Here is an 18,155-nt window from a genome sequence, read left to right as displayed (position 1 = left end):
TTTCCCGAATAAACAATAATATTGATACAGAAAAGGATTGCAGGATCAATTACTGCATCAAGACCTGATAATCTTGCACAGAGCCACATATACAAGTGCTAGGAGCCAAGGACCTTAAGCATAGGCTAAGTATATTTAAGGATGAGACAGTACGAACACCAACATCAGATACCTTACAACAACAACAACAACAACATAGCCTTTTTTCCCAAGCAAGTTGGGGTAGGTTAGAGATGAAACCCGAAAGAAATAAGTTCAAGGTTCAGGCACATTGATAGCTAGTCTCCAAGCGCTCCTATCCAAAGCTATCTCTTTAGAGATATTCCAATCCTTAAGACCTCTCTTAACCAACTCATCCCACGTCAGTTTAGGTCTACCTCTACCCCTCTTTACATTATCGACCCGCTCAAGAACCCCATTACGCACCGGCGCCTCAGGAGGCCTTCGTTGGACATGTCCAAACCATCTCAGCCGATGCTGAGTAAGTTTCTCCTCAATTGGTGCCACCCCGACCCTATCCCGAATAACTTCGTTCCGAACTCTATCCCTCCTTGTGTGCCCGCAAAACCACCGCAACATCCGCATCTCTGCTACACTCAGTTGCTGCACATGTCGCCTTTTTGTAGGCCAACATTCAGCACCGTATAACATCGCCGGACGAATTGCTGTCCTATAGAATTTGCCTTTTAGCTTTTGTGGCACCCTCTTGTCACAAAGGATGCCAGAAGTTTGCCGCCATTTCAACCAGCCAGCTGAAATTCTATGCCTAACATCTTCATTTAGGATAGCAGCAATCCTGACAAGAAGAAGACTTTCAATGTCACACCAAATTTGGATGGCCATCCATCTTCACCAATAATCTCCACAAGAGCACTTTCCATCCTTGAAATGGTGGAACCTCTTATTGTCCCTAACAATAAGCTCTCTCCCAACGATCCTTGACATGATCTTGATGGCATTGTGGCAGTCCCCACAGATCCTTAGGTTCTTAATGATGCGAAGTGGAGTCCTTGCTGGGGTGCTAATCAGACCATAAGCAATCGCCAGCCTTTCACTATGGTACAGCAATGCCTGCTCCTTGGCCTCCTGATCAATGTCATGGAGCACATACCTTGTATCTGGGACATATCTCTGCTCATTGACCACCTTCTTTTCAATCTTGGGTGGCAGTCGGTACTCTGCCAGCTTGTTCCTCCCATCAAGCATGTTAATCCTCAGACGCCTCTTTGAAGGTGGGGTTGGTAGCTTCTTAGGATTTTCCTTGGATGGATCAAGCGTCACCAAAAACTCCTCTGCTCTGTCCTCAAGATCAATGTCTCCATTCATACGTGCCAAGTTCAAGACTGACTCCCAAACCATGGCGTTGGGCTGGAACAGCAACTTCTCGATATACTCCATAGCCTCGTTGAGATGCCCTGACTTCCCCAGGACCTCAATGATCCCAACATAGTGTTCCACACCAGGCTCAATGCCATGGTCCCTGGACATGGCATCAAAGTAAAGGAATGCCTCCTCAATGGCCTCCGAGTTGGCACAAGCATTGAGCACAAACACGTAGCTCTGGCTGGTTGGTGCCATGTATTCCTTCATCAGCTCGAACAGCCGCAGGGCCTCATCCCCAAGTCCGTTCACCGAGTAGCCATCAATCATGATGTGCCACGAGTCCATGTCGCGGTCAGGCATATTGTCGAACGTCCTCCGGGCATGGGGCATGGCTGCACACTTGGCGTACATCTCGAGCAGCTTGTTGTTGACCCGGAGGTCGCCGCGGAAGGGCGAGCGGAGGAAGAAGTCGTGCACCTTCCTGAGCTCCTCGAGCAGCTTGGGGTTGGAGCAGGCGGCTGCGAGCTCGTAGAACGCGGGCAGGTCGGCGCGAGCCCCCTTGGCGAGTAGCTCGACGGCATCCTTCACCCGTCCCTCCCGGCACAGTCCCATCAGCTCCCCCGGCCCCGCCACAGGTTCAGGAGGAGGCGGCAGCGGAGTAGAGTGCTGCTGCGGGGGCGGAGGGCCGTAGCCGTGGGGCGGGGGCGGAGCCTGATCCTGCGGTGGTGGAGGCCCGTAGCCGCGTGACGGCGGAGGCGGAGGCGGCGCCTGCTTCTGCGGTGGTGGAGGTCCGTATCCGCGGGGCGGTGGAGGTGGAGGTGGCCCCTGATGGTGTGGTGGTGGAGGCCCGTAGCCGCGTGGTGGCGGAGGCGGCACATGCTGGTGAGGGTGTGGAGGCCCGTAGCCGCGGGGCGGCGGAGGCGGCACATGCTGCTGCGGCGGTGGAGGCCCATAGCCGCGGGGCGGCGGAGGCAGTGGCGGAGCTTGCTGCTGGTAGTTCCCCGGAGGGGGCGGAGTGGGATGTCCCTGCGGGGGCCACTGTGGAGGGGGTCCGGGGGGCGGGGGGTTCTGCGTCGGGGTCCACTGCTGCTGATGGGGCTGGTGGACATGGTTGGGAGAGGCGGCGGCGGCGGCGGCGGGGGAAGGGGAAGGGTGGTACGCGTAGGATGCCTGGGAAGAGGAGAGTGGGCGGGCGAGGAGGTGGAAGAGGGAGCGGGACCTCGCGGAGGAGAAGGCTAAGGAGCGGAGCGGGCGCAGGTGGCGGCCATGGCGAGTGGCGAGCGCCGAGCGGCCGCAGGTTTAGGCGACGGCGGGATTGGAGGAGATTGGATTTGGGGAGTAAAGATGGGGAATGGTGCCTCTATGTGGACCGTGGGCCATTAGTCTAGTGGGCTTGAGTCGTAGGCCTGTAGGGTGTGGCTTCCATGGGCTATGCATGTGGGCTGTTTACGGCCCATATGCCGGCAGCAGGATAATCCAAAATTCCAAATTAACGCTTCTCTTTTTCTTTGTTCCTAAATGCGTTGCGTACAGAAAACAAAACCTTCGGAGCATCTCCAAAAGTTCTTTATATTTTTCTCTCCAAACTTGTTATTTACCAACTCTCCAAATAGTTATGGAAAGAAAAAAATGTTCATCTCCAACAATTCCCCATTTTTCTCCGCATCAATAAAAATTATGGACCCACAGTGTCTCTGCTCACCACGACCGCTTATTACCGGTGCCGGCGTCGCCGGCGAGGAAGCACATACCCGTCTCCTCGACCTTGGCGGCGAGCGTGACGTAGGCATGGTGTCAAGTATCATGTTGCGCGCCTGCTAGTTCTTGGCGCCTGCGGCTGCCGCCCCGCCGACATGCGTAGGCCACGCCGCCGTCGCTCTCGGCCACGCCGCCGTCGCAACCTGCGAGACCGTGCCGCCGCCTCTTCCCACGCCTGCCGCCCCGCCGACCGCCACTGCTCCCTGCAGACCGCACCACTGCTCCAGTGCTCCTTGTGCCAGCTACCCCGAGCACCCAGCTGCTGCAGCAGCCGCCTTGCCCGCTGCTCGCCCCTGCTGACATGCGTGCCTCGTTTGCAGGGACCTCTTTGCCCCGCAGCATCGCTGGTATGCTTGCTGCAGCAACATCGCTGGACTGAGCCAGAGACGAGACATCTCGAGACAGGGAGAGGACGCCGGACATTCGCGGGAAGAAGACGTGCGACGGTGCGGACTGCGGAGTTCACATGGGGAGGTCGGGAGGGTGCGCATATATATAGGCACAAAGCACCTCAATTTGCCAATTGTTAGTAGATGGGGAAGTTAGATGGAAAATTATTGGAAAATGTTTTTTTATTTTTTTTTCTAAAAATTCAAAGATGGGGAAGAGAGATAGAAAACTCTTAGAGATGATCTTACATCCCAAAACCAAAGAACAATCTCTTTTCTTCTCTATCTTTTCTCTATCTTCTCTACTCTCTACTCTTTATCTCTATCCCTATCTCTACTCTCTACTTTTTTTATACTAATAAAAAGAACGATTTGGGAGAAAAAATATTGGTGCGACCCTAGCCCCCTCCCGGTGGTGGCTCTGCCATGCGACAGGCTCGGCCGTCCGATCGGAAACAACCCAAATCCGTGCGTCCGTCGCCCACGCGCTCCGCGTAACCCGCCCGAGTCGTCGCACTCGTCTCGCCCCCGCCCTCCGCTCCCGCTGTGTCAGACGGCGCCTCCCCAACTCTGGTCCCCTGCGCGTGCGGCTGGATTCCTCGACGCCGGACTTCTGGGCGCGCGCCCTCTAGGCCCGTCCCCGCGCAGCCGTCCGATTCCGTGTCCGCCGCACTGAGTCCACCCCTTCCCCCTGCTCGCACCATGAAGCAGCGTGTGCAGGAGGTCGCGGTGTAGATCTTCAACGCCGCCGCAGCCAAGATCTCCTTGGTGACGTCGTGGGATGGGACGCGAAGCTGATGCCCTCCTTTTCTGCCGCTGATCCATCAAGGGTGCCGTCACCAGGTGATTTTTTTTGTTTCTCTCATTTTTCCCTGCTGTTGATAAGAGTCATGTACTCGTTGCATCGAGAAATTTGCAAAAATAGCACCGCAAACATTGTCATTTGCAGTTTTGCCATTGGCCCTATATTTCATAGGCACAGATGGTCCCACCGTGTCATTCACGGGAAGAGTGGCAAATTCACGAGTGGTCAGTCTTTGCAGTCCTAATATTGCTTTTTTTTTTCCGTTGTGCATCACACCAGTCGCATGTTTAGACCTTGCGTCACTCTTGTCCTTCCTGCAGTCAATACATATCTGCGTCCTACATGCATATGGAATCAAATCAAACCAAGGTGATTCCGATTCTTTAAAGGAAAATGATATCAGTTGTATCTGTGCTGGCATAATCAGGTTTCAACTGAGCTTTTTCTTGTCCCTTGTTGATCTTTTCAGATACAATGTGATATGTCTCTTCACCTTCTTTACAGTAGTCGAATCATTCACAACATGCCTTAGTTTCTAATTTCACCGATCAGGTATTCAAGTTAGCTTCATAAATAACACAACGTAAAACAAATTAAGCTTAGCAGACTGCAGCTTCATCTACAGTTGTGAAACTGTGGACTTCATTCTCAACTCATTGATATTGGATTTGCATTACCTTAGTTGTGAATTACTTACTTTAATGTAGTCTCAACCTTACATCCACTGGAGTCTATGTTTTTTTTTCTATAAGTTGTAGCTATCTGTTGGCTAAACCACTTTTAAGATTAAGGAATTTGTTTGGTTAACATTTCAAGATATCAGGTTACTTTGGTCTGATCCTTGATATAGAATCATGTATATTTCTCACTCCAAAATGCCTGCATTTAATTATAACAATGCCAGCCATAAGCATTGGGTCGGTCTTCCATGTATGCCACTTTTACATTTTATATAGAAATTCCAAGGTCTAATAAAATATCGTCAAGGTCAACTGAAGAATTATTTCATGCATCTGGCATGTTATTATTCTTGTTAAAATACCATGAACTTGCTACTGTAAGGAGCCCACTCACCTGTACATCAACTACAATATATATATATATATATATATATATATATATATATATATATATATATGTATATATATATATATATATGTATATATATATATATATGTATATATATATATGTATGTATATATATGTGTATATATATGTATGTATATATATATGTATGTATATATATATATAACAATTTTACATCATTCCGCCATATTCAAAATAAATTAGGTCAATTTATTTTCTACTTACCTTGTCACAAGCATTGCGTTGATGATTTCTGAGCTGAATAATTTTCTGACCACCTGAACCTTGTAACTAGAATTTTCTTGTAGTAGCTTCTTGGTTGTAGATGATTGGACACTATGGGATGGAAGTAGGAGTACCGTAAACATGATATATTCCATTGTTCCTCAGCAGAGACCATTGTTCCTCAGCAGGGAGGCAGAATTCGGAAAGATTGAACCCATACTTATTCCATTGTTCAAAATGCAGTATGGTTCAATTGGATGGTTCAATACATTGATGATGCAAAGCTTCCAGGTAACTTCATTGCCTGATTAAATATCTGTTGCGCTTTCTACAATTTGAGGGATGATGCCTTGATTATGATGTGATCCTGGATTCCTGGTAATTGATGCATGATGGCTTGATTCTAATGTGACACCTGATTAGATTCTAATAATTGGTGAAAGCTCTATAATGGTTATACAGTCTGATTATTTGTAGTTTGATACCTTCCCACGTCTTTCAGGTTTTAGTATAGTGCCCCAGGAGGACTAGCGGAGCTGTACAGTGTTTCTTGTCATGTTGAATGATTAAGAAGTTAAGAAATTCCATTCGTAATTTTTTGGGCAGCATTAATCGATTGTTGCCATTTTTTCAGCAAGCAAATAACAGAGGATCAAATTTTGTGGGGCCAGATATATTAAGAAATAAATTTAACTAGGATTTCTTTTAGGGTTTTCCTTGAGTAGATAAAATTAAGGACTTGTGGTAAACATGGATCATGTGACTAACATATATGGCGTGTTCAAAAAAGCAGATATGCACTTAGGTGCTTCGTGTTTGAGCTCATTTTGTCTGTTATATCACCACCATATCGCTCATGTTCTGTGTATTGCTTTGAATTTTTTTTCTTCCCGTAGCAACGCACGGGCACGGACCTAGTTCTAAAAAAAAACCCCAAAGAACACAGACTTAGCTAGCAAGCATGATTGTGAAGAAACGGCATCAGAACATCATAAAAGCAACAATATTTCCATGGATCATGGAGATTCCGTGACCGTCAGGCAGAAAGCGCTTTTGGAGGAAGATGTTTGCAGCCATTTTTGGTTGCAAGTAGAGTGCTCTGATGGAGCAAGGTTTTCCGCGGTGGCAAGGAAGCCCTCCTGCCAAGCCAACGGAAATTCCTGCCTACTGGTGATACTACTTTGTATAACTGTTCAACTGAGAAGCAGAGGCATGGCTAAGTTGCTTGCCCCGGTTACAAATCAAATGATTCCTTTCTTGCCCCCTGACTAGGGGTGGTAAAGGGCCCAACATTTTGAACTAGAAAATCTAAGGATCGGGCCCTAAAAGAGCCGGGCTCTAAACATATGTATTTTTGAACTAAAAAATTTAAGGGCTTTATTGGGCTGTGAAGAGACCATTAGGGCCATGGCCCATTACCACCCCTACCCCTGACCCCCCCCCCCCCCCCCCCCCCCTCCCCTTCTTCTTCTAAGTGTCAAGTGCTAGCTAGACCAACGCCACTCACCAATCTCCACTTCCTTGCTTCGCTCCAGTCACATACCACCAGCTGCGTTACTTGATCGGTTGGTTTTCCTTGGTCCTTGCCCTTTGCCGAGACATGAGCAAGCAGCCGATGTCGCCGGAGGGAGGCGGCGGCGGCGTGCCGCTGGCGCCGAACCGAGCTCGCGGCGCCGATGCGGCGCCGTCTCCGCCGGGCACCGGCCGCACCCGCAAGGCGAGCGTGCAGGGCGAGGGGCAGGCTGCGGCAGGGTCGTCGCTGCGCGACGGCGCAGGGACCAGTGCGGCCATGGCGGCCCACGGCGGCGGCGGGCGCCGCGTGACCCTCCTGGTGCCGCCGCCGGATGGAGGCCAGCCGCAGCAGGTGGCGCAGTACTCGCGCGAGGGACGCAACGGGGCTGCCTCTCAGCCGGCGGCCGGACGCCCCAGGCCGTCCTATGTGCCGCCGGCGCAGAGGCGGCGAGAGCAGCCGCCGCCGGCCTATGGACATGGACCGTACCCGTGGGGAGGCGTCCCCGAAGAACGGCAGCAGGCGGCGCCGCCACCTGGAGGCGCGCTGCCACCCGGGACGGGGAGCGATCTCGCTATTCCGGGAGGAGCTGCGCCGCCAACTGCTGGAGCTGCGCCGCCGCGCCGGAAGCGTTTCGGAATGGCCAAGACGACTTGGGCTGCGGACCTGCCGGACCCGTCGGACGCGCGCCAGCATCGTCGTCCACCTAACCACGCACCTGGAGACGAAGAAGCTGCCCCGCCAGGTAGCCTCGCCACACCCACACCAGGAGGGGCTGCGCCACCGCCACCTGGTGGAGCCGCACCGCCGCGTCGGCCGAAACCTTTCAGGATCGGCACGACTACTTGGGCTTCTGACCGGCCGGCGGACTCGTCGGATGCGCGCCCTCCTCGTCCACATCAGCACACACCTGGACCGGGAGACGAAGCAGCGCCGCCACGCGGGGGCAGCCCCACCGCACCGGGAGGGCCACGCTGGTTCGGGAGGTTCGGGCTCCCCACCGCGAAGACCATCGAGCGCGTCAGCACTCTCGACACGGGATACGGCACGGAGGTGCCGGCGGCGGCGGCGGACTCTCGCCTGCCACCGCCGCACGCGCATGACGCGCGTCCCCAACACCCGACGCCACCGTATCAGCCACCGCCGTACGATAAGAAGTGGCATGGGCAGCCGTCACCGATGCTCCCCACGGAGAGGAGGAGGAAGAAGGAGAATTCGAAGAAGCCGCTGGCGTTCCTCTTCACCCTGTGCTGCATCCTCTTCTGGCTTGTGGTGGTCTGCATCGGCCTCGCCATCCTGGTGATCTACCTCCTCTACCACCCGAAGCCGCCGCGGCTCCACGTGAGCACGGCGACCCTGAACGCCGGGTACATCGACGAGCTCCCACCGCCCCACCTCGGCCAGGCGCTCAACTCCGACCTCTACGTGCTCGCCGCCATCTACAACCCCAACACCAAGATCGACGTGGCGCTGCACTACATGCAGTTCGACCTCTACTTCCAGGGCCACCTGATCGGGACGCAGGCGGTGTGGCCGCCACTGTACGAGAGGCCCGGCGACTCCGCGCTCCGGACCGTGCACCTGGTGGTGAGCGAGGTGGTGATGCGGCCGGAGGACGCCGACGTGTGGAAGAACGTCACGTCCAGCGGCGGCCTCGTGCAGATGCAGCTCGAGGGCAGGTTCTACGTCCAGCTCAACTTCGGGCGATGGCTCCCGTTCAGGTACATGGTGAAGCCGAGCTGCGCGCTCTGGCTCGACCCGCCGCCGGAGGGCGCGCTGCGCAGGGCGCGGTGCCGGCAATGATTTCTCCGCTTCCATCGGAATCACATCACTAGGGGTGCATATGCATCTGATTGGTTGCTTCGCGTATGGTCGTTTCAGTTCAGAGCTAGAGGAACGAATTCGTGTATTTTGGATTTTAGTTATTTTTTTTTGCTGGAGAACATTTGGGGTTCTTGAATTATTATTTTTTGGTAAATCGAATGGAATTAGGGATCGAGCCAGTGACAATTCTGTCTAGAAAATAAAATCAGGCATCAGGTTGGACACTGATCGAGTGATTGTCAGTTCGTGTTTGTATATGCCCACAATGCAGAGGAGAGGAGATGCTTTGTGAAGCGAAGCGCGCCAGAGACATGACCCCACAGATTGCTCCATTGCTTCTCGAATTACCAAACTGATTCTTGATAATTGGCGTATAACTTATGCTTAGCACTTTGAGGTCTACTGATTGTTTTCACAAATGTTGCCCATTCTGGATAAATTCCATCTGCTAGATAGTACCCCATGTTATATACTTTCCCATTAACTGTAAACTGAACAGGTGGTGCTCTCCCTTGTAGAACATCTGTGAACAATGGTGACGGGTCCAACACATTAATATCATTGTTTGAACCAGCAGCACCGAAAAAGGCATGCCAAATCCATAAGTCCTTAGAGGCAACAGCTTCTAGCATGATAGTTGGTACTCCATAACAACCACGTACATATTGCCCCTTCCAAGCAATCGGGCAATTTTGCCACTCCCAATGCATGCAATCTAGACTACCTAACATTCCAGGGAATCCATGTGCCTCTCCAAATTGAAGTAAACGCTGAATATCCTGCTCATTAGGCCTACGACGATATTGCTGACCAAATATATATCTAACACCTTGAACAAAGTTAATCATGCTTTCCATTGCTGCGCTTTCCGCAACACCAAAAGTTTCATCCATAAGATCAGCAGGTATACCATACGCTAACATTCTAATGGCAGCCGTGCATTTCTGCAATGGTGATAGACCCACCTTGCCAAATGCATCTCGTCTAAGACGAAAGTATGGGGACCAATTACCAAGAGCTTCAACAATGCGTAAAAACAGGTGACTTCGCATGCGAAATCTCCTACGGAATTGATCATCGGTGTACAAAGGATTGTCTGAAAAATACTTATCAAATAGCCTTTGGTGGTCACCTTCATGATCTCTTCTGATATACCTCCGATTGTAGCCCCCACGCCGGCTTGTACCTCCCTGCTGCTGCGCTACAAGTTGTGCTTCAAGTTCAGCTTCAATCTCAACATCTATCTCAGCTTGCATTGGGTCATTGATTCCTTCCCACATCATCTCTTCTAGCTTCTCACTATCAGCTATAGAATCATCTGAATGAATGGATTGATCTTCTATGTCGGAAGACATTTTTTCCTGGTGGAATGGGATGTTGGGATGAAGAATGAGTGTGTGTTGTTCTGATGACTCGTTTCCCCTATTTGTAGATGTTGGATTCCAACGGCTAGTTGCTGCTTTTGACAGTACTCCAACAGCTAGTTGATTTGGCAGTATTCTAACAGCTACTACTTGAGTAATTGAGGTTCACTGGTTGCTTGCCTTGCTGTGTTGCAGGCCATGGAGAAGTTGATTCTGATCCATGGGAAGAAGTGTTGCGTGCAGCTCCGAACACTTGATTTGGTGAGTGCATAAAACTTTCTTGAGATCCAAAACCTTGAAATCTGATTGGTGTTGCATGTGGCCAATTCCCTTGCTGATAACTCGGAGGAGAATGTCCATAGGGTTGAGAACTCCCTGCTGGACCAAAAGGGTGGAAATTCTTAAAATTGGGGGCTACATATTGAGGAAAATGAGATTGTGGGAATGCTGCGGGAAATGGGGAAGGAGGGGAGATTTGGCTCGAACTGCCTGGGTGTTGGTTTTGAGAGGATGGGTTAAACACACCCATGAAATCTCTTTGCGAAGGATCCATTTTGTTTGTCTGTGACTTGAAAATATGGAGTTGTGCTTTGATTCATTTGCCATGGGTTTGTTTTTGTAGGAGTTGAAGCAAGGAGGAGCAACGGCTACATGCCTGGTGGGCAACGGATAGGAGGTGGGGCCAGCAACGGCAAGGATGAGAGGCGGGGGCAGGCGGCCGTTGGAATCTAGAATATTTTATTGTCTATACTGTACATATATTGTATTTTACTTTTCTACTACCGGCCATAGCACTATTATCCGGTATTAGCTATTGCCTCAGCCGACAATGTTTATGACTGGCTGGCCCACCAGCATTTATTGCCTATTACCGTTTTTTCCATACATTGTAGTTGCCCTAAGAGAGATACCTCCCTTGTCTCTCCAGACACGCACAAAGTCCTGTACAACCTCGCACTCTTTCGCCTTGACCACCGGCACCGACCGCCCTACTCCCGGGCCGCCATGCCAAGTTGCCAGAATTGCAACACCCTCACCGGCAGGGCCAGGAAACCCGCTGGTCTCGCAGCCGCCATCCACACGCATGGAAGCGTCCGCTGGACAGCACCCGCAGGCGGGCAACGCACAGAAACATTGTGAGTACTAGTGCTGGACGCGCGCGAACATAGGAGATTGTATAGTTTTTTGATGTAGAGGTGGATTAGGAGGTATTTTCTTTGGTGTTTATGTCAACGGATGCGGTGCAACAGGTAGTTACAGCAGATGAGTAGAAGCCGTTCACTAAGGGAAACAAAGCGCGCCAGAGTCGGCATCAGGGCACCGACAATGTTCTGGACAGGATGCAATACAAGCTAGGCGGGCACCATAGTTTACAATACAAGCATCTAGATCTGTCCCGCGTAGTTTTATATTTGGAGGAAGATGCAGAATCTATAGTTAAACAAAGCTCTCCACTGGTGAGCAAAAGGCGTCGTTACATGTACATAATCAGTACGAACGGAAGTCCGTGGATAAGCATCATAGGGTGACGCCGATAAAGTGGAGTGGCAGACGCGGCTACATGGACGAATCAGCAAAACGGCAGCAGGTGCGGAGGGTCTTTGTTGATAGGATACTGCTGGTGTCACCATATCTGCACGCGACACGTTTAAGAAGTTGGGTAGATAAATGATTAGGCACCGTTGATGCAAATGTGAGGAGTTCGAATGCATTCTGGAATGAGTGGTAGCTTTAGGCCCCAGCAGACGAAGATAAAGTGCATTGCTCTTTTCCAAGCAACTAGAACAATGCTCGGGCGATAAGGATGCAGGGCGCTACCTCGCACAGGCACAGATGCTTGTCGCTGAACGCGTTCACGAAGCCGGCCTCCTCCTACTCCTCTTCCACCGTCTGCTCCTCGAGCACCACGGGAGACGAGGGGGGCACCACGGGAGACGAGGGGGCGGACCGCCTCCCACTACTCCGCTACCTCCGCCCGCCCGTGACGCCGTCATGACTGCTCGCATGCCGGCAGCCCCGCGGCCACGCTTGCTCATGCGCCGCCCGGCCATGCACCTGGCCTCCGCAGCGCGGCAGAGGAGGGGCTGCCGAGCGCGCGGCGGAGGAGGGGGTGCCGAGCGCGGAGGGGGGGCCGCAGCTCGCGGCGGAGGAGGAAAAGTGCGGCGGCGGGGAGCTGGTGAGGAGAGGAAGGGAGGCGGCGGCGGGCAGGAGCGGGGAGACAGGAGGAGAGGATGGGGTTAGGGTTCGGGGGTGCGGGAGGGGCTAAATGAAAAATGGCTCGCAGGGGGATTTTTTAAATCTATCAGGGGGTGTTTGGCTGATCTGAAAGCCGGCTGATTTCGGCTGATTTAATAGTATTTTGTGAGAGAAAACAAGCCGAATCAAGCCGGGACAAGACAAGCGAACATGGTCATTTTTCTCTTCTTCGCATCGAAATAGACATTTATTTGGGGTCTACATGAAAAATAAAAGAACCTGAGTACTGTACCGTCAGACGAGTTGGGTTTTGTTGTTATTTTAATAAAATTGGAGGGTTTTTTCGCAAAAGAGCCGAAGCTCGCGAAGAGCAACATGCGTCGTCCTTTTTACCGTGGAGTGCGGGGAGAAGAGCAACATGCGTCGTCCTTTTTACCGTGGAGTGCGGGGAGAGGAGCGAAGGGCAGTTGGTTTTAACCATTCCGATAGCTGCCAAAGAGTCGATGATGAAAGCTCTGAAAAGGTCTAGTTTGTCGATTGGGATGCTATCACTCATGATCTGGCGTCCTAGAGATAGAAAGGCAGCAACTGAAGGAATGTTTATGGTTATGGATCCATCTTTATATTCCCAAGTGCAATTTGGAGAGCCAAGGATAATAGGGCATCCACTACAGGGATGTTAAGTTTAGAGGAGTCTAGCTGGATGCTGGTTTCAGTAGGTAGGTCAAGTGATAATTCTGCATCTACTGCTGGTTCAGAAGGGATTTGCAAAAATTGCTTCAGCACCGATTTCGACTGATTTCACCTGCTCCGATCACCGAATGTTGTTTCACTAACCTGGTAACAAGGTGCCGTGAAGATGCACCTGAAGCAGAATCCATGTAAGTAACTGAGTGCATTAGACATCCTGGTCTGGCTAGCTGATTTGTTCAGTAGAAAAGTGGTACAACAGAAGGATAATCAGAAAATATCAGCAGACAAATTGCTGGCGTTTGTTCATTTAAACAGGGTGAATTAATGAGACTGTATCTAACTATGGCCCATGGAGCAAAATCAGAGGCAATACTGGTCTTTGATACTTGAAATATGTATGTAAGACTTTTTTATTGCCAGCTAGAATCCAGTGGGGAGCAAATAATTAGGAACAGACAGAAATAATAATTTGATTTGCATGCAGGGTTCATGGGGGAAGAAAAACATGTACTAACTCCTATTTTTGGGAAGCATTATGTTAGAATCGTCTAAGGGTGACTAATAATGGAAATCTTTAGTTGTCTTAGGAGGGTTGGAAGCAGAATTACCTGTCAGATGATGATTTGACCAAGTAGTTCCGGTTGGAGCATTTAATGTAGGAGATGCATATGCAGCCATAGGGACCAGGCCAGCATCATTTGCAGCCTGTCAGTGGGAACAGCTTAGATCTAGATGAAACCAACATTTATTCAGCATTTCCTTCATCAGCATCTATGGTGGAATGATTTGCTAAGAAAACAGAGTTGCTTAGCTAGTGCTAAATGCAGTGAATAGGATTGATACCTTGCTGGTGGTCTGCTGCAGCAAGGTGGACTCTTGAGCGACAATTTCTAAGCTGCTCCTTCCGACGAATTGACAGGGTGAGGAGCTGTGGAACTTGCTCAGTGTGGCAGAACCACTTTGAAATACACCAGTTATAGTGCTTCAAAGACTTCAACTAGTATAACCAATGGTCCTTCGGGTAGAATCCCGATATAGCCACTCGATATCGGATCGTAATACAAGTATACATCCCGTACGAAGACGAGTCAGAGATACAACAATTCCACGATATTTTACATCACATAGATAAGGAGTATAATTTACATCAAAGTTTCGAAGCTAGCAAGCCGAAGCTTGAGCTTTTACAGTTTTATTTCAAAGGAAGAGATTTCATAGAAGTAAACTACAAAGAAGAGGTCCTGCAGCGGAAAGTAAAACACGACTATGTACAAACATCGTAGGGGTGATGTCATGATAAGCCCAAACATGACATCATTCATCTGAACCATGGCTGGTGGATGGTTCCCATTCCATCGTCCAGCCAACAGGTAAACCACTAGGCCAAGTTGAGCTATAGTCTTGGTCATTGGAAAGCATTCCTGAAAATATTATCAAAAGCAAGTCTGAGTATACTAATACTCGGCAAGACTGACCCGTCTAAGGGTATAGCATAGCTATTTTAACTAGACATGCAAAGCTTATGAAGATTCTGGAGTTTATTTTGCTGAAAAGCAACAAAGAGTAGGTCCTTAATTTTAAGTTTTACCTTTCAAATTCTAGTTTTATTAACCATTCTAGATTTGCACATATCTATACAAATAGTGTGTTTCTATTGATATAGCAGAAAAATACAAGATTATGTCCCTGGGAAGACATTACCAGGAAAAGAAAAGAAAACGCAAAAACAACACCGACGAGTTGGATTGGGCCATCAACACGCGCCGAGCACAAGTCAAAAAACATAACTCAAGCTGGTCGGATTGGGACGTCGACGCAAACCAAACAACTCAAGCCAGTTGGATTGGGGCATCAACATGGCAACACAGCTCTACTCGAACTGTACTCAAACGAGGCCACACCACTCCACTCAAAACGACAACAAAATGGACCACTCCACTCAAAACGACAACGAAATGGAAGCAGTATCGCAGCATCCATCCACTCCACTCTCTTGTAATCGTCGAAAAACCTCGGTGTGAACCTACGTCGAGAACAAGGTTGAAAATAGCAGGCTATGAAGTTTAGCGGTAATCTTCTCTAAAAGCTATAGAATAGCTATAGCGAAGCTATAGTGGGCTATAGCGAAAGTTAAATCATTTAGCGGAATGATAAAATAATAAATAATCTCATACAAATTATAAGTATCGTAGGTCTAACACCTAAAATTTGAGTCTAACACGTCTCTTAACTACCCAACAGTACCCAATTGACATTTAGCGCTGCTAAGTCTCACAAAAACCTATTTAGCGGACATTTAGCATGGCTAAATCTCATAAAACCTCCTTTAGCAGATATAGTTGACAAATGTTGTATAGCGTAGTAGTAGATCTCCTAAAAAGCTATTAGCAGGCTATAGGGAGGCTCTCGCTATAGCGGGCTATTTCCAACCATGGTCGAGAAAGAAACGAAGAAGTGGACAACATCGCACCAAGAGCATCGTTGCCATGCAGGATCCTTCGCCGCGATGCCGCTGCGACAAAACACACCACCCGACGGAGTGAATAACACCGAATCCGGGCCACTCGCAGACTGCCACGTAGTCGCCATCACAATAACACAACACGCGGGGGCCTCGCCGCTTCCGCCGTTGGACTCTACCTCTCACGTCTGCGCACGGGGGCCACGCCACACCCGCTACATAACTCTATGCCCAGAATCTGTTTCAGAAGTCGCCATCGGAGTGGTGAGCAAAGATGCCCCGCTCCCCCGGGTCTCAATCAAACAGCCAAGCCATCGCCGCAGTTTCGACTTCGCCTCGTTGGTTTACCCTCGCATCTAACCCCCCACCGCCATAGCAGCAAGCCAAGGAAGTCACTTGCGCCGTCTTCCGACGTTATACCGCACCAGGTGGCCACAGCCAGGCTGAGCAACCTGCCGCAGTCCGCTGCAAGTCTAGTTGTCCCATGACGCCGGTGCCGCAAGCGCCGCCATCTGACGCAGTCCCACACCGCACTGACCGTTGACAAGCAACGCCAGTCGACGCAGTCCGCTACTAGCAGTCAACCGGCAAACAAGCAACAACCCTTGGCCGCCACCAAGACAGCGATCGCCTCCGCGTGGGCATAGCAACATCCTTCCAGCTTGCCAAGCGGTGGAAATATCAACCCCAACTGAAGCCGCTATTGACAAAGGACCGCCGAAGCCACACACCGAGCTAGGTCTCTAGAGACGACGCCTCCAAGAAGGGCATGACGCCAAAAGCGCCGCCGTCGCTCGTCCAGAGGACAGGGTTTTCACCCGGAGAACCCCGTGCAGCAGAGTTGTAGCTCTAAAATGACGCCCCCAACGGGGAAAGCGACGTCAACGCTGATGTCATCCCGTCGGCAGCAACGCCGGCAAGGGCTTTCGCCCGGAGAATCCCAATCCCAAGCTGCACGTGCACAGCGTGGCAAAACCGGCACCAAAGCCACGGCAGCTCGTCCGGGACGACACCGCCGCCGCGCCTCCACACGCCAATGCCGCCGAACTTCACATCCACTTTGGTCGCCGCAAGCAGCCTCACGCACGGCCGGAGCATGCCCACCACCGAGGCCACCTCCGCGCGAGGGCAGCACCCCCACACCGAGACAGCTGCCGTGCGCGGGCACCATGCTGATGCCGACCAAGACCCTGTGCTGAAACTGCCGGGGCCACGCGCCCCGCACTGTCGCCGCCGCCACCGCGGCCGTCGTCGCCGCCACCGCGGCCATCGTCGGACGCCGCGCACCGAGCACCACGCCCTACGCCGAGGCCGCCGCCGCTACCGTGGCGCGCAGACTCCCGGCGCATCGCCCTCCGTCGGGAAGACGGGTCCCCAGACACCGGGCTGCCGTCCGTTACCGCCGTCCGCCCGCCCGCCGTCCCCGCGCGGCCACCCCCCATAGCCGCAGATCCACCCATAGGAGGGGCAGATCCAGCCAAGGAGACAACGGATCCGGCCGCCAAGTCGCCGGAGAAGCTCCGCCGGCCAGCCTCGCGAAGCTCCACGGCGGCGTCCTCACCTCCCACGCCTTCTGCGGGTCGCTGCACTCACTGGTCGCCGAAGTCCCGGCCGCCGCCTTCCTTGCCACCCACCGGACTTCCGGCCTCGGGCTCTGGCGGTGGCAGGGAGGAGGACGGGTGGGCCGGCGGCCTCTCGACGCGGGGCGAGTCGCCGCCCGAGTCGCCCAAGGAGAGCGGCTTGGGGCCGGGAGCAGCTGTATTGTGCTGGTAACAAGCGATCTGGATCAACAGCGTCCCGGTGTAGCAAGTGCCGCTTTGATTGATCCGATTGCTTCTCTGCAGCAACCAGCTGGTACTGTCCACTGCTTGCAAACAACTTTGTTCTCAATCTCGCTACTGCAGTGGTCTCATTTAGTTGCCTGGGCTGCAATCCCAAGGCAACATCAGTTGCCAAGTGCACCTCGAAATCTTCCTGAAAGTTTGGGAGCTCGATGGTTTTGCCCTTGGAGTAATACAAGGATGACCATGGCCTCTCCTTTGCTGAATATCGTGACTTAAGACCTTCAGGAAGCTGCATAATGAAGTAGACCGTAAGGAATGGATTGACAACTTATGAAAAGGTAGCTCTACTTGCTATGAGGAAACAAGAACTACATACCATTACGAACTTCGGTTTGAGCACTTCCAGTAATGTATCAATTTTTGCTGCCCTGTAAATAAAAAGTTGAGTTCTTAACTTATACTCTAGGACATGACATACCAGAAACACAACCTTTTGAAGTTCCAACATTTATTCTAGAAAAAAAAAGTTCCAACATACCTTACTCCAGGAAGGAAAGAACACTCAAGGACTCGAATCACCAAGGGCGTGAAAGGCTTAAGACTCAACTCAGCATCATTCCCTTGCTGCAAATAAAGATTTATGTACTTTAGCAACACAAAAACAGCAATCAGTAACACTACATGTTAGGTTCAGCAAAAATGGTTGTCAGTCTTTACCTCCAAAACAAGAAGGCATC

General features: G+C 51.2%; 2 protein-coding genes and 2 long non-coding RNA genes across 23 annotated transcripts; 1 reads left to right on the top strand and 3 right to left on the bottom strand.

The window, feature by feature from the left end:
• Window positions 1-367: 367 nt before the first annotated feature.
• On the bottom strand, window positions 368-2,622 carry LOC120675675 (pentatricopeptide repeat-containing protein At2g15690, mitochondrial-like; the record flags this gene model as incomplete). The annotated part of the gene is made up of 1 exon (XM_039956874.1): window positions 368-2,622. A coding segment is annotated over one exon (1,773 nt), but the record flags the coding sequence as incomplete, so codon positions are not given.
• Window positions 2,623-3,946: 1,324 nt separating this feature from the next.
• Window positions 3,947-9,213, top strand: LOC120675160 (basic proline-rich protein-like). Of its 19 annotated transcripts, none has more exons than XM_039956252.1 (6): window positions 3,947-4,313; window positions 4,447-4,499; window positions 4,596-4,644; window positions 4,745-4,827; window positions 5,755-5,877; window positions 7,122-9,213. In XM_039956252.1, exons 5-6 carry the CDS (start codon window positions 5,844-5,846, stop codon window positions 8,897-8,899), a joined length of 1,812 nt encoding a protein of 603 aa, XP_039812186.1. In that variant the 5' UTR covers window positions 3,947-4,313; window positions 4,447-4,499; window positions 4,596-4,644; window positions 4,745-4,827; window positions 5,755-5,843; the 3' UTR covers window positions 8,900-9,213. The 19 variants fall into 19 exon arrangements, 15 of the variants coding, with proteins under 15 accessions (XP_039812186.1, XP_039812190.1, XP_039812187.1 ...); XM_039956251.1 differs by having other exon boundaries at window positions 3,964-4,313; window positions 4,420-4,499; XR_005675221.1 differs by lacking the exons at window positions 4,745-4,827; window positions 7,122-9,213 and adding an exon at window positions 6,089-6,411.
• Window positions 9,214-11,538: 2,325 nt separating this feature from the next.
• LOC120671913 lies at window positions 11,539-12,567 on the bottom strand. The gene is made up of 2 exons (XR_005673906.1): window positions 12,103-12,567; window positions 11,539-11,917 (listed from the first exon to the last, which is right to left on the bottom strand). It is a non-coding gene; the product is annotated as an uncharacterized LOC120671913 (long non-coding RNA).
• Window positions 12,568-12,903: 336 nt separating this feature from the next.
• Window positions 12,904-14,256, bottom strand: LOC120671912. Of its 2 annotated transcripts, none has more exons than XR_005673904.1 (3): window positions 14,017-14,256; window positions 13,782-13,878; window positions 12,904-13,400 (listed from the first exon to the last, which is right to left on the bottom strand). It is a non-coding gene; the product is annotated as an uncharacterized LOC120671912 (long non-coding RNA). The 2 variants fall into 2 exon arrangements; XR_005673905.1 differs by having other exon boundaries at window positions 12,904-13,345.
• Between the last annotated feature and the right edge of the window lie 3,899 nt (window positions 14,257-18,155).

The sequence above is a fragment of the Panicum virgatum genome, chromosome 5N (genome assembly GCF_016808335.1).
Source record: "Panicum virgatum strain AP13 chromosome 5N, P.virgatum_v5, whole genome shotgun sequence".
NCBI classification, from domain to species: Eukaryota; Viridiplantae; Streptophyta; class Magnoliopsida; order Poales; family Poaceae; genus Panicum; species Panicum virgatum.
The sequence above is the reverse complement of the archived record's forward strand: the minus strand, read 5'-3'. Positions and strand labels throughout refer to the sequence as shown.

What these genes read in the sequence shown, in the direction of transcription:
- LOC120675160 (XM_039956256.1), top strand. Translation starts at nt 5,844, where the DNA reads ATGGTTCAATACATTGATGATGCAAAGCTTCCAG. An exon ending in TGATGATGCAAAGCTTCCAG is followed by an intron (nt 5,878 to 7,121) that starts GTAACTTCATTG and finishes GCTTCGCTCCAG; the next exon opens with TCACATACCACCAGCTGCGT.